Source organism: Sinocyclocheilus grahami, unplaced genomic scaffold (assembly GCF_001515645.1).
Source record: "Sinocyclocheilus grahami isolate Dianchi unplaced genomic scaffold, SAMN03320097.WGS_v1.1 scaffold171.1, whole genome shotgun sequence".
In the NCBI taxonomy this organism is placed as follows: domain Eukaryota; kingdom Metazoa; phylum Chordata; class Actinopteri; order Cypriniformes; family Cyprinidae; genus Sinocyclocheilus; species Sinocyclocheilus grahami.
The window spans coordinates 1,860,314-1,876,079 of record NW_015505350.1 but is presented as its reverse complement, the minus strand read 5'-3'; the positions used below and the strand labels follow the sequence as shown (position 1 = coordinate 1,876,079).

The following is a 15,766-nucleotide window of genomic DNA, read 5'->3' as shown; positions in this document are numbered from 1 at the left end:
CAAGTCTTTGAGCTCTTTTATCATGTCTTATGTGCAGTGCAGTACCAGCTGAGCCACCGAGCAAGTTTACTATGTTAGAAAAGCAATGGCTATGGAGCTGATTATTTAATGCAAATGTCAAAAGGTATTCATTTCCAAACATGTACTATGGTAAAAGAGTTTTGAGATCATAACAGCTTTTTTTTCCAAGAAACCACACATTTTGAAAGATGAAGCTTGCGATTATGGTAAGGGGCGTTAAATTTCCGACGAGTGCTTGCGGTGTTCGGCCAATCACAATGCACTGGGTCAGCTGGCCAATCAGAGCAGACTGCACTTGTCGGAAGGAGGGACTTTGTAGAAAACAAAGCGTTTGAGAGAGGCGGGGCATAGAGGATCTACAATAATGTACAGTATCTGAAAAATAATGTGTTTTTTGAACATTAAAGCATGTCAACATATTCTGTTACACCAAATACACAAAATAATGATCTTTAAAAAAGCATCATATGACCCCTTTAAAGAATAGCAGAGTCCACACCACAGCTATAACGATAAAGGCACAGAGAAACTATATCGTTGGAATCACTTACAGAACTTTTTTTTTTCAGCTGACGAACGATGCAAACATTGACACCCAATCAGAATCCATCCTGCTATAATGAGCTTGAGAATTTAAAGCGACAGACACTGGTGTGGACGCTAATATCGTTATCTTTATAGTTATCGTTCTTGGTGTGAAAGGGGCTTAAGCCTTTTTAATGTATAATCTGCTTATGTAATCATAATTTGTGTGAAAGAGAATAAAAGATGTTGGTGTTTTGCTGCCTCTAGTGTTGATTTGGCTGGGTACTGCAGTGAATTGTATGGATACAATGGGAATGTTTTTAGAGTTTCACAAAAATGTAGTTGGCATGTTTTTCCAACGAGCCTATGTTGCATTTTTGAGTGAACTCGTTTTTTTGATTCAAGGAGTACTGACCTTCACTTATAAGGTAAACGTGTCTGCTTTTTCTCTTCCCAGCCCCAGCTGCCCACTTATTTTGACATGAGCAGTTCCTGTGCAGCTCCACATAAGACAGGACTGCTTTATGTGGAAGACAATGAGGAAATGACCTAGCATGTGTGCATCTGAGGACATCCAGATACGGGATCTCCCGATGAAACCGAGAGAGAAGGAAGGAGAACGAGAGAGCGGGAGAGTGAGATGACATCATGGCAAAGTTAGGTAGGAGGATGGAGAAGTCCTGTAATGCAACACTGTAGATAAACATGAGACAGCTGTATTTATGAGATCTAGGACTGAAGGCCTTCCCAGCTTTTGTGCAGGATACATTATCTGCTTTGGCAAACCGGAAAGCAACAGTCTCCAACGTTCAGCCACCAAAGAAGGATGTAAGGACTCCACATGTCCAACGGTGGTCTCCAGTTTACAATAATGCAGCAACTGGCTACTAGCAAGCTAATATCGGATGAAAGAGGGACAGTAAACATTTTCTGCCCTTTTAATAGGAACAGTTGCGTAGACAGCTGTCCAAAACAGAATTAGGAGGCAGACGGTGTCTCTGTGGTGTCTTCAAACCCCTTTGTGCACAGCTTCTTTAGTTCAATTAAATCCAGATTATAATACTCATAATCTTATTATAAAGCAGGTATTATTTGTGGTCAACCCAAATAATAAACGCATAGTTGTGTGTTCTTATGATGAAATAGTCAAAGGTTTTTCTGTTTTATGAGAAGCTAGTGCAAAACAGACTGCACCTGCTAAAACTAGGACAACAATAAAGAGATAAATGTACTCAAGTCGATTATTAGTAATCTTGTCCTGACTGATATACAGGGGCGTAGATTACGCGGGGGACGTGTTTTAATATCAACCACTTTTAATATCACGTAAATTCGTACCCCGCACTTTTTCGGGCAAGTGTGTTCGCATAGAGGTTTTCAAGAGCCAGTGTGAATAAATATAGATTTCAATTCAAAGAGACAGGATAGTCTGTGCATGATCTGATGTTTTATTCGGACCCAGAATAAGGCGAGATGAACATCACGGAGCGCAAAACACTCCATGCAGTGTATGTTTCATTCATACTCGAAGCTTGAGGGCGCTCTCGCGCAGAAAGTCATACCAGGAAATTCCTAATATGGACAAAAGCGTTCAGCTATCGCTGTATGAAAACAGTTGTTTTCAGAAAAGCAGAAACGTTTGGAAACATGAAGACATTAAACATACGATTGCGACAATATGGTTTGTCAAGTCATCTCCAGGTAATAAATAAAGTATATGAGCAATGCAGTGCTAACTGACAAAGCATTTATTACAGTATTGAAACTATTCTGCCTTATTATGTAATAAAAAAGTGTTTATAAGTGGTTATTGTCCAGCAGTTATCTGATTTCTAAGCCAATTAAAAACTAGAAATGAGAGAAAAATTAAAGTTGACTATACACTACCAGTCAAACGTTTTTGAACAGTAAGATTTTTTTATGTTTTTTAAAGAAGTCTCTTCTGTTCACCAAGCCTGCATTTATTTGATCCAAAGTACAGCAAAACTGTAAAATGTTTAAATATTTTTACTAGGCTATTTCAAATAAAAGTTTTCTATTTGAATATATCAAAACATGTAATTTATAGTGATTTCAAAGCTACATTTTTTGCATCATTACTCCATTCACACGATCCTTCAGAAATCATTCTGATATTCTGATTTGCTGCTCAAAAAACATTAATAATAATAATAATCAGAAATGTTTCTTGAGCAGCAAATCAGCATATTAGAATGATTTCTGAAGGATGTGACACTGAAGACTGGAGTAATGATGCTGAAAATTCAGCTTTGATCACAGGAATCATTTTAAAATGTATTCAAATAGAAAGCAGTTATTTTAAATAGTAAACATATTTCACAACATTACTGCTTTTGCTGTACTTTGGATCAAATAAATGCAGGCTTGGTGAACAGAAAAGACTTCTTTATAAAACATTAAAAATCTTACTGTTCAAAAACTGTTGACCGGTAGGTTATATAGATTACAGAAATTTTATATTGTAATGTATATATATATATATATAACATTTCTGTCCCCCTCACTTCTGAAATGATGGCTACGCCCCTGCTGATATATGCCGATCTATTATCAGCAACCGTCACTAAGCGTGCCAACATGACCAATAAACAGCAGTTAGTTTCTCCTTGTGTCAAATGTATCGACTGCCTTGTCATTACATTTTGGTTTTATAATAAAAAAAATAATAATAATTAGTTGCATTTATATAGCGCTTTTCTGGGCACTCAAAGCGCTTTACATTGTCCTCATCCACCACCATTAGGAATCATTTTAAAATGTATTCAAATAGAAAGCAGTTATTTTAAATAGTAAACATATTTCACAACATTACTGCTTTTGCTGTACTTTGGATCAAATAAATGCAGGCTTGGTGAACAGAAAAGACTTCTTTATAAAACATTAAAAATCTTACTGTTCAAAAACTGTTGACCGGTAGGTTATATAGATTACAGAAATTTTATATTGTAATGTATATATATATATATATAACATTTCTGTCCCCCTCACTTCTGAAATGATGGCTACGCCCCTGCTGATATATGCCGATCTATTATCAGCAACCGTCACTAAGCGTGCCAACATGACCAATAAACAGCAGTTAGTTTCTCCTTGTGTCAAATGTATCGACTGCCTTGTCATTACATTTTGGTTTTATAATAAAAAAAATAATAATTAGTTGCATTTATATAGCGCTTTTCTGGGCACTCAAAGCGCTTTACATTGTCCTCATCCACCACCATTATTGGCTATATTATTAAAAACGCTATTTTGTGTCTCACTGTTATCATTAAAAGTGCACTCAGTATGTTTTTGTTTATGTTCAGCTAGCTGGAGCTAATTTGCCCCGAAGTGTTTTAGACTATACTGACACCTACTGGTCTGGATGCATGAAGTTTCGACTGTATAGCAGTCGCTCTGTTTAGCTTGCACTGGCTGCCAATAGCTATGTGCACTGTGCTAGACTAACTGATTTAGACTTGTATATTGTTGCTCTCTCGTTGGTCTGATTGCTTCTACTCCGTAAGTCGCTTTGGATAAAAGCGTCTGCTAAATGACTAAATGTATTAAGCACCGCAGTTTCATACCATACTTCTGTTTTATACTAAACACATAATTGTATGCTTATGCTACAAAATAAGAGTACTGAGTAAACATTCAGTGAATGAGAGGTCATGTGATTCCACTCCATATAGAAGCCTTCGTTTTTTAAATTTTTTTTATAGAAGCCTTCGTTTTTTAAATTTTTTTTAAAGACCGATCAATTTCTCAAACCGCAGTTTCATACCATACTTCTGTTTTATACTAAACACATAATTGTATGCTTATGCTACAAAATAAGAGTACTGAGTAAACATTCAGTGAATGAGAGGTCATGTGATTCCACTCCATATAGAAGCCTTCGTTTTTTAAATTTTTTTTAAAGACCGATCAATTTCTCAAAAATGCTGTTAATTTCTTTATGTGTAAAACGTGTACCATTAGCAAAAAATATACAAACTGCACTTTTAATTTGTGTAATGTATAAATCAGCATTATATATATATATATATATATATATATATATTGTGCCCTGCTGTGTAGATATTGACATAATGATCTGCATTAAAAACAATATCAGTCAGATGCACCTTGTTTCATTTTAGTGTACATCTCAGTTGCCGTCATTAAGTTAATGTATCAAGTCATCTTTATGCACACTATTTATAAAAATATAGCAGTCTTCAAGGCACCCTGCTCTCTAAATATCAGGATTATCTTCTAAAAATAAAAATAAAAGAAGCTGTTTTGCTGGCCTGGTCTGTTTTCTGGTTTTAGAGGGGTTTTGGGCACTTGTTATCTAAACACATGCACGCATTGCCAGCTAAGCAAAGCATCTTATGCTGGTTCAGTTGTTTTCTATTTTTTTCCCCAAACAAAACTGTCATTCAAGTCACATCAATCAAGCACATCTTGTTGAATTCTAAACTAATATTCACCTGCATTTTAATTTTCATTATAAGGGTGAATAGATTCCTATCAGATAGTTGGTTAATAAAAGTTATGCACAGCTTTCTGCATCACTGTTACTGTACATAAAGCACAATATCCTAACACATTAGAACATAGCGTTTGAAACACTTACATATCTCCGCAGCTTCTTCTCGGGTGGCGACTTTCTCAACCATCCCTGACAGATGATTTCCCCTCCGCTCATTTTACAAAAAGAAAAACACAGTCACGACAGTAATATCACTCTGAAGTCCTCAGATGATGCGGGTCCATGCGTGTGGAGCTGTGGTGTGGATGTTCAACTGCAGCGCTGCGGCGCGTCATTTAGGGATGATGGGACGCGTCCTCTGAGCTCGGCAGGACTCAGTGTAAACACTACGCGCAGGAGAGACGCTTGACGCGAGGTGCGGGGAAGAAACGCTCGAGTTGTACGCAGATGTAGGAAGTACTGTTGGTTGTCTGCTGTTTGTTTGCCCACTCATACACACATACACCACGCCCACTGACTTGAAGGGACGGGACTCTTTCTCACTATAGGGATGGACAGAGACAATGAAGCACAGCGTGGAGTTCACTGCGTCGACACCGACTCGCGCATATAGTCTATTAGTTTATGTAAACACTTAGGCCCTCTTTTAAGTGTAATAAAGTTTGTAAGCATTTCTCAGAAAATAAAATGTACTTTAAGGTATAGTCTGTTGCCTCTTGTTATAAAATGAGCCTCAGCAGAGGGCACCTAGTGTTTTCCCAGAATTTGAACCAGCCGTAACTTTGCCGAACGTATTAATTAGTTTGAGAAACACGCCACCTAGTGGACGAATTTATGTAATGCATGATCTCAATGTACACGCACTTAAAGGGGTCATATATGATGCTTTTTTAAAGATCATTATTTTGTGTATTTGGTGTAACAGAATATGTTGACATGCTTTAATGTTCAAAAAACACATTATTTTTCCAATACTGTGCATTTTTGTAGGTCCTCTATGCCCCGCCTCTCTCAAACGCTTCGTTTTCTGCAAAGTCCCTCCTTCCGACAAGTGCAGTATGCTCTGATTGGCCAGCTGACCCAGTGCATTGTGATTGGCCGAACACCGCAAGCACTCGTCGGAAATGTACCATAATGGCGAGATTCATCTTTCAAACGAGATCCTGAGGCCCATTGTTGTGCCATTCATCCACGACCATCACCTCATGTTGCAGCATGATAATGAACGGCCCCATGTTGCAAGGAGCTGTACACAATTCCTGGAAGCTGAAAACATCCCAGTTCTTGCATGGCCAGCATACTCACCGGACATGTCACCCATTGAGTGCATTTGGGATGCTCTGGATCGGCGTATACGACTGCGTGTTCTAGTTCCTGCCAATATCCAGCAACTCCGCACAGCTATTGAAGAGGAGTGGACCAACATTCCACAGGCCACAATCAACAACCTGATCAACTCTATGCGAAGGAGATGTGTTGCACTGCGTGAGGCAAATGGTGGTCACACCAGATGCTGACTGGTTTTCGGACCCCCAATACAGTAAAACTGCACATTTAAGAGTGGTCTTTTATTGTGGCCAGCCTAAGGCACACCTGTGCAATAATCATGCTGTCTAATCAGCATCTTGATATGCCACACATGTGAGGTGGATGGATTATCTCGGCAAAAGAGAAGTGCTCACTAACACAGATTCAGACAGATTTGTGAACAATATTTGAGAGAAATAGGCCTTTTGTGTACATAGAAAAAGTCTTAGAATTGACTGACTGTCTGCAAACCATAGCTGTTTGTGGAACACTTCTCATGACAAACATCTGACTGATCAGACAGTTTACCTGTGATTACGGAGTGCTTGATTTGATGCAGACTTTAACATGTCTGAACACTTGAACATGATCTTGAACACTTTGATCATGGAAGGTAAAATTATGATCTCAACTATTCATCATTTTAATTGTGCATCCCAAGCCCATACCAGTAAAAAAAAAAAAAAAAATACAGCCCAAAGTAGCGCAATTACCATATCCCAAATATAAAAATGTAATTTCCATCCCCAAAATACATATTTTACAGTCACTGATACGCACATTTATCATAAACATAGCTCAAATGCTTCCTACTAGTGCAGCCCAAAACATTTAGCACAATTTTATTACAGGTAGAATGCAAAATGTAATTTATGCAATATTTTAAACCTTTAACCCACTTGGGAAAATCAACCCATGGCAGCAGTTTAAAAACAGCTCAATTTCGTGGAAAAAAACAACAACAACCCTGCATCCAACACGAGCTGCAAGAGTCAGATTTGACTGATCACGGGTCGAGAGTAAGGAGTGATGACTGACAAGATGTTGGAGGATTTGCTCCTCAACAGATCCCGAGCTCATTGACAAATATCTTTTATCGTAATATGTGTTCCCTTTACACAGAGTGTGCGCGATTGCGAAATCAAAAGTGAACTGCGAACGCTCATTCAAAAGGGATTTAAATAACCCACATACTGATAGCGGCTCCCTGATGCGCGGAAATTATATACAATATTAGAATGTTTGCGGGAGCGGACACAAAAATCGCGGGAGCGGATGGGAGCATGCGGTAATGGTCAGAAATTCAGCGAGAGCGGGATCAACAAGCCCCGCGCTATCATGCAGCAGCGCAGCCAGTCAGTGAGCGCCGCAACAGATGAAGTCTATATAAATAAACTACACAGAACCCCACTATTCTGACAAATATACATAATGAAAAGATGATACAAAATTTAATATCTTTTCTCTAAATTGATTTATCAACTTTTAATACTTTTTAAGACCCCGCGGACACCCTGTATTTATAACCATTTAACAGTCAAAAATGTTTCTTTTGTCCAGTCTGAACATCCCAAGGCCCTTCCCCAAAAAAGTTGCCCTAACAATCCTGGCCATTAAAGTCCCAGTGATGGACTTAAGCTGCTGAACTGGAAGGAACAGCAGGACTTTTACAGTATGTCATAGTCGTCCAGCATTTTTCACACTGCATGGATGCGTTTCACTTTGTGTAACACAAACTGAGGCAGCATTGAGCATCCTCTTGTTCAGAATGCTGTGTGGATATATTCTAGATAGTTTCAACATCTACAGGACCTACATGAACACCTGGTCCAAACCTGGCCTGACAGAAGGTGAGTTCTTCTCCACAATTCTAATACAAAACTTTATAGCTTAATAGGGGATGGCATATGGAGAATGCAGCAATTTATCCTGTTTTCAGGATTAGAATATGAAGAGCGAATGTAGTTTACGGTAATAATCAGACGTCTCTCCCATCTTTCTGCACAGAATGCTGCCGTTTGGTCTGCTCCCTTCTGCAGCAAAAGCCAGAACGTCAGCTTGATCTGGACAGGATTGTTCACAATGACTGCTTTAGGTACTGAGCCTAAGATGAGCTAAAAACAGTTAAGGTGTATTTTAAAAACGCCACCTGTTCTAATAATGAATTTAACAATAAAGCTCATTTCTGTGTTTTGTTCCAGGTGTAAGACCAATCACTGCCACTCTGAAAGTGTCATCTGTGCAGCTGTTTCGTCTGCCAGGCAAAATTGAGTGTCCTCATCATCCATCCACTTTAACATCTTGCAGGGCCAGCAAGCCCTGGCAGCATTTTGTGCCTTTGGCTTGAGGCAGCAATATTAACGACTGGTGATGTTGCTTGCTGAAGGATGTGAAAATGTATGTACTTTTGTAAATAATTTTAAAAATGATTACTTCATCTGAAAGGTTCTTGCCAGAGCCTTCACAGAGATCTACTGTTTAGTAAAAAAAAGTTAACGTGTTAACAGTTCACTCACTCAACTAAAACGTCTATATTTTACATTTTATATTCACAGAATGACATGTGGACATTAGTCTTTGCAGACTAAAATAACTCTTCTGCATCACACGATCAAAGATGCTGTTTTTGATTTTATTTCAAAGATGTTAAATGTGATATTGTGTTTATTAATATTAAGAAATTTATTTTTATTTTATTTTTTAACACCAAATCAGCACATTAACACTATTTCTGAAGGATCATGTGACACTGAAGACTGCAGTGATATTAAAGTAGTTTTAAAAAAATAGTTATTTTTAATTGTAAGTAAATTGTTAATGGTAAAAATATTTTACAACATTGTTTTTACAGCATTTTGATGTGATAAGTGCAGCCTTTGTGAGCACTTTAGAACAGTAGTTTATCCATGTCTTAATTACAGCATATATACATTTTTATTACTTATTACTATGTGAAAAGGGACTCTTCTCTAATTCTTACTGTGCTAGTTGTTGACTCAGAAGTTCTAGTCTCTCCTCTCTCAGGGATCCACCACAAAGCTCCCCCACTCCAGGCACCAAGAGATCTACAGCAGCTGCCTGTCCAAAAAAATCATCAGTGAATAAGCAGTGAGCACATAGAGGTGAGGAAAAGCTGAAAAAAAGCCTAATTCAGAAAGACATGCCATAACATCTTTATCACATCTGATCATTTACTCTAGGCTTTAAACACATAATATAAACATATTTAAAACAGATTAGCAGTTGAGTGGAACTCATGGCAGGACCACATGTAGAAAAGACTGATGGTGAGAGCTCATTCTTACAGTGTGGTTGGGCTGGTCCTGGTTGTCTCGGGCATAGAAAGGCTTTAACTCGTAGGGATAGTTGATGACAAACACTGGGACATTTCCACAATGTTTCACTAGGATCTTCTCATGTTCTGTCTGAAGATCGCAGCCCCACTAACGCAAAGCATATGTCAAAGAAAGGGAGAACAGACAATATTAAAAAACTGACATATGCACTACCATTAAAACGTTTGGGTCAGTAAGGTTTTTAATGTTTTAATGTAATACAGCCTTGGCCTCATCCAGGCTGTTTTTACTTGATTAAAAATCACAGTAAAACCAGTATAGTATTAGTATAGTAATTATTTAAAACAAACATATGCTGTTTTTTACTTGCCTCAATGCTGAATGTAAAGTTATGTGAACTGCTCTTTAGAATGTCTATGCGGCCTCGGTGTAAGAAATGCTGTAAAACGCAAATATAACAATTTTAAATCGTGCAATAAAAAAGCATGGTTCAAGGAGAGATGACATACAAAAATGACTGAGTCTTACTTTTAACAGCTAATGTTCAGAGAACTTTTTAGAAGAAGAAAAAATTATGTAATATTTTTCTCAAGCTCAAGGACTTCAGCTTTGGGAAAAGTAGACTGAACTGAAATATAATACGTACACATGACATTTTCTTTTCAACATGAGATCCACTTGATCCTGAGGATGTTCAAATAAGATACAACATTATCACTTTATTACAGCCGTTATAGTGGAGAAACTCCCAATGCTCTTATAAGGCTCGTATAAAGCATACGGAACAACAGCATTGTGTGTTATACCCTGTGTCCTGGTGCAATATATTTGAGAAATTACTCTACATCCTCTGCGCAAGAGGACAGCACATGCTCCGTGGCAGCTTTGAATAAGTCCTCCATTACCTGAAGAACGAGAAACAAGCTTTAAAATGAAAATGACGCATTATGAAATGTACACACTTTCAAATCCATCTTCCAATCTTTAGTGTATGTAATTCACTGAGTGGGAAGGAATGAGTTTTCTACCTTCATAAGGTCGTCTAGTGACTCAGTGAAGGCAATCTCTGCCTCTACCATGTAAAACTCTGCCAAGTGTCTCCTGCTTTGAGAGTTCTCCGCTCTGAACGTGGGACCGAATGTGTACACTGCAGAAAAAGCCCTACAACAGACAACAGCAGACGCTGAGCAATCACAAAACAGTTTAGCATTCAACTTTAGCTAATGATTCATTATACATTTTGTAATGTCTGTTTGTTACAGCCCTAATAATAAAATTGAGCTAGGATCAGTTTTTTTTATATTCTTAACATAGTGAAATTAACACGACTAGTTGTGTCTAGACTATTTACCCTGCCATCACCTCCAGGTGCAGTTGTCCTGAGACTGTTAGATAAGCTGGCACAGAGAAGAAATGTGGGTTTGGGTCATCAGAATCATTGTTATGCCCTGCAGGCTGCAGAGAGCACAAACATAAGTTTTCAGTGTTTTAAGGAAGAATCAATAGCATCCATGTACCATATTTTGAAATAATATCATTTTGCTTGTTACTATATCTCACATGTCACCCATCAACTAGACCGTACCTCAACTTGGAAGAGTTCTCCAGCTCCCTCACAGTCATTTGAGGTGATTACTGGTGTGTGTATCTGCACATAACCGTTATCATGTAACAACAATTAACAAAATCACTCAAAAGGAAATATAAGCCATATGAGAATTTTATTATAATTTTTTATAATTATTATGTAATTAATTTGCACATTATACAGCTTATATAAGAATAAAATAATGAAAATACATTTAAAATATACACACACACACACACACACACACACATATATACATACAGTATATATATATATATATATATATATATATATAATACCATTTATAAATACATTCAGTTAATTGTATTTCAAATAAATGCTGTTCTTTTTTACTTTCTATTCAACAAATAATCCTAAAAAAAAATTGCATCAAGGTTTCCACAAAAATAATAAGCAGCAGAACTGTTTTACCATTGATAAAAATAATTGTTTCTTAAGCAACAAATCAGAATATTCAAATGATTTCTGAAGGATCATGAATTGGTTATAATTTTATTATAATTTTTTCTAATTATGATTTGTTATTAATTTGCACATTATACAGCTAATATAAGAATAAAAGAATGAAAATACATTTAAAATATTTTTTACTACTATTCAAAGGTTTTGGGGCAGTAAGATTGTTTATGTTACGTATCCGGTCCATGAACTTCCGTCTGCTAGCCAGCAGAGGTCACCCTTTCCATTTTCATTGACTCTCGCACTACACACTGTTGCATATCATCCCGGACTACATATCCCATCATTCATTGCACTGATTGCACACAGCTGTTTCACTGATTGCACACAGCTATTTCATATCACTCACTCACTATTTAACACTCACTCTGATCCCTTCCCGCCGCTGAGTATTGTTTAGCGCTTATCATTTGATAGCTACACTACAGAGCCCTCGTTAGTTTACCCTGCCTTAGCCTAGTCTTGCCTTCTCTGTTTTCTCGGTTTCTGATCCTTGCCTGGTTTCCTGGATATATCCCTTTAGTCTCGTCCTTTTTTGATTCTGTTCGCCGTTCGTTGACCTTCGCTAGCCCTAGGATTATTCTAGTGTCTTGTCCACCATATTCCTGTTTGCCATTGTCTGACCCATGCCTGTTTCTGACCACGCCTGTGAATAAAGCTTGCACATGGATCCGCACGTCTCACGTCTCGTCAGCCACATTACTGAATACTCGGCCGCAACTGGATCCAGCAGCTTTATCTTCAGCACAAGACCAGCTATGGAGCCAGCCAAAGGTTTATTCAACCCTGTAATTGTGCTCTGCTCCATTTTTCAAAATGGCAGACCCATTGAACGTTACGTGGAAGAATTCCTTTTGTATAGCCACCTTATGCCGGGTGATGAGGATGTAGTGAAAGATCACGGTCTTGATGTTAATATTAGCTTAAACTTGCAAGATGAAGACCCTAGTTGGATTTTACTTTCTATTCAACAAATAATCCTAAAAAAAAATTGCATCAAGGTTTCCACAAAAATAATAAGCAGCAGAACTGTTTTACCATTGATAAAAATAATTGTTTCTTAAGCAACAAATCAGAATATTCAAATGATTTCTGAAGGATCATGAATTGGTTATAATTTTATTATAATTTTTTCTAATTATGATTTGTTATTAATTTGCACATTATACAGCTAATATAAGAATAAAAGAATGAAAATACATTTAAAATATTTTTTACTACTATTCAAAGGTTTTGGGGCAGTAAGATTGTTTATGTTACGTATCCGGTCCATGAACTTCCGTCTGCTAGCCAGCAGAGGTCACCCTTTCCATTTTCATTGACTCTCGCACTACACACTGTTGCATATCATCCCGGACTACATATCCCATCATTCATTGCACTGATTGCACACAGCTGTTTCACTGATTGCACACAGCTATTTCATATCACTCACTCACTATTTAACACTCACTCTGATCCCTTCCCGCCGCTGAGTATTGTTTAGCGCTTATCATTTGATAGCTACACTACAGAGCCCTCGTTAGTTTACCCTGCCTTAGCCTAGTCTTGCCTTCTCTGTTTTCTCGGTTTCTGATCCTTGCCTGGTTTCCTGGATATATCCCTTTAGTCTCGTCCTTTTTTGATTCTGTTCGCCGTTCGTTGACCTTCGCTAGCCCTAGGATTATTCTAGTGTCTTGTCCACCATATTCCTGTTTGCCATTGTCTGACCCATGCCTGTTTCTGACCACGCCTGTGAATAAAGCTTGCACATGGATCCGCACGTCTCACGTCTCGTCAGCCACGTTACAGAATACTCGGCCGCAACTGGATCCAGCAGCTTTATTTTGAGCACAAGACCAGCTATGGAGCCAGCCAAAGGTTTATTCAACCCTGTAATTGTGCTCTGCTCCATTTTTCAAAATGGCAGACCCATTGAACGTTACGTGGAAGAATTCCTTTTGTATAGCCACCTTATGCCGGGTGATGAGGATGTAGTGAAAGATCACGGTCTTGATGTTAATATTAGCTTAAACTTGCAAGATGAAGACCCTAGTTGGACCCTGACACAGTTTATTGACTTTGTCTTGCAGTTTTGTGAATCTCCCTTTACAGTTGGGGAGGTTGAGGAGGTCACTACTCCTAGATTTTCAGCAACTTGCAGTTCTGTAGTCCCTGTACCCGAGCCTCGTCACAAAATGGCTGCCAGCCCAGAGACTTTTTGTAAGATGGTTGCTAGCTCAGAGACTACCCCAGTCACAACTGATCTTCTTGAGGCAAGTCAAGTCACAGTTGACCGTAATGAGTCAAGTCAAGTCACAACAGATCTTCCTGAGTCAAGTCAAGTCACAATTGATCTTCCTGAGGCAAGTCAAGTTACAGTTCATTATCATGAGTCAAGTCTAACCACAGCTGATCTTCATGAGGCAAATCAAGTCACAGTTGTCCGTCATGAGTCAAGTCTAACAACAGCTAATCTTCCGGAGTCAAGTCAAGTCACAACCGATCTTCCTGAGTCAAGTCTAGTCAGAGTTGATCTTCCTGAGTCGAGTTCAGTCACAGTTGATCGTTATGAGTCAAGTCAAGTTACAAGTCATTATCATGAGTCAAGTCTAACCACAGCTGATCTTCATGAGGCAAATCAAGTCACAGTTGTCCGTCATGAGTCAAGTCTAACAACAGCTAATCTTCCGGAGTCAAGTCAAGTCACAACAGATCTTCCTGAGGCAAGTCAAGTTACAGTTCATTATCATGAGTCAGATCTAGTCACAGTTGATCTTCCTGAGTCAAGTCTAGTCAGAGTTGATCTTCCTGAGTCGAGTTCAGTCACAGTTGATCGTTATGAGTCAAATCGAGTCACAGTTTATTATCATGAGTCTGGTCCAGTCACAACTGATCGTCATGAGTCAGGTCTAGTCACGGTTGATCGTTATGAGTCAAGTCAAGTTACAAGTCATGCCGGTACCCCACCGCCGATTTGCTAGAGGCAGCGGCACCGGCTACAACATCTCCAGAGGTGGCGGCTTACGCTGCAGAACCTCCCGAGGTAGCGGTGTCCGCTGCTGTGCTCCCAGAGGCATGGTACCCACTGCAGTCTCTTCAGAATGTCCTGTCCCGACCCAACCAAGGAGGCTGCCTCTGAACACTCAGCTTTATCTATCAACCCCAATGTTCTGTCTGTGTTGTTTGTCTCTGCTTTCTCGTTGTTACAGTCTCCGCCATGGTCTCCTGATCAGTGTGGTTCACTGGGAGGGTTCCCTGTTCCTTCCGCTCCGCCGTGGTGGTTCTCTGCCCCGCCGTGGTGGTCTACTGTCTGGCTCGGTCCTCTGCTCCGCCGTGGTGGTCTTCTGCTCTGCCGTGGTGGTCCTCTGCTCCACCGTGGTGGTCTTCTGCCCCGCCGTGGTGGTCTGCTGTCTGGCTCTGGTGGTTCTCTGCTCCACCTGTACTGCCTGCTCCGCCCTGGCTCTCTACTCCGCTGGTTCTGCCTCCGTTCCCAGTCTCTCCACTTCCAGGTGGACCTGGCCTTCCATCCCTCCCCCTGTTCCGCCTCCACTCCTGCTCCCCATGGTTCTGGCTTGCACTCCCCTCAGCATGGTGGCATGGGTATACCGTTCCCCATAGCGACCCCTAGAGGATGCATTTCGAAGTTCCCATGAAAGGGAACGTCTCAGGTTACTTATGTAACCATGGTTCCCTGAGTAGGGAACGAGACACTGCGTCCTCTAGGTTTTTTGCCATGCTGCGGACGCAAGCTTCAGATGAAGAAGTGAATGATGTGTAGCTCCCGGCGCCTATTTATACTATAGTCGCACCGGTAATGACGACATGGCTGTCACCGGCCAACGAGATGGTGTTTTTTCAATGTATGCTTCAGACATAGGTCACGATGAGGCATTCCCCATAGCGACCCCTAGAGGACGCAGTGTCTCGTTCCCTACTCAGGTAACCATGGTTACATAAGTAACCTGAGCTGTTATGCATATGAATGTTTTTCACTAAGGTTGATCAGTGTTTTCACTAGTGTTTGTAAGAGGTTTTTCAGTTATGCATATGAATGTATTTCACTAAGGTTGATCAGTGTTTTCACTC

The 15,766-nt window shown here is 39.4% G+C and overlaps 1 protein-coding gene and 1 pseudogene across 1 annotated transcript in view; both read right to left on the bottom strand.

The window, feature by feature from the left end:
- LOC107593477 (GRB2-associated-binding protein 2-like) overlaps positions 1-5,530 on the bottom strand; it is a 79,716-nt gene extending 74,186 nt beyond the window's left edge. The window contains exon 1 of the mRNA XM_016283214.1: positions 5,171-5,530. Coding sequence (XP_016138700.1) covers positions 5,171-5,242 — 72 coding nt within the window. The 5' untranslated portion in view covers positions 5,243-5,530. The remainder of the gene's footprint in view (positions 1-5,170) is intronic.
- A 4,514-nt stretch (positions 5,531-10,044) lies between these two features.
- On the bottom strand, positions 10,045-12,506 carry LOC107593491 (probable asparagine--tRNA ligase, mitochondrial; annotated as a pseudogene).
- Positions 12,507-15,766: the final 3,260 nt, after the last annotated feature.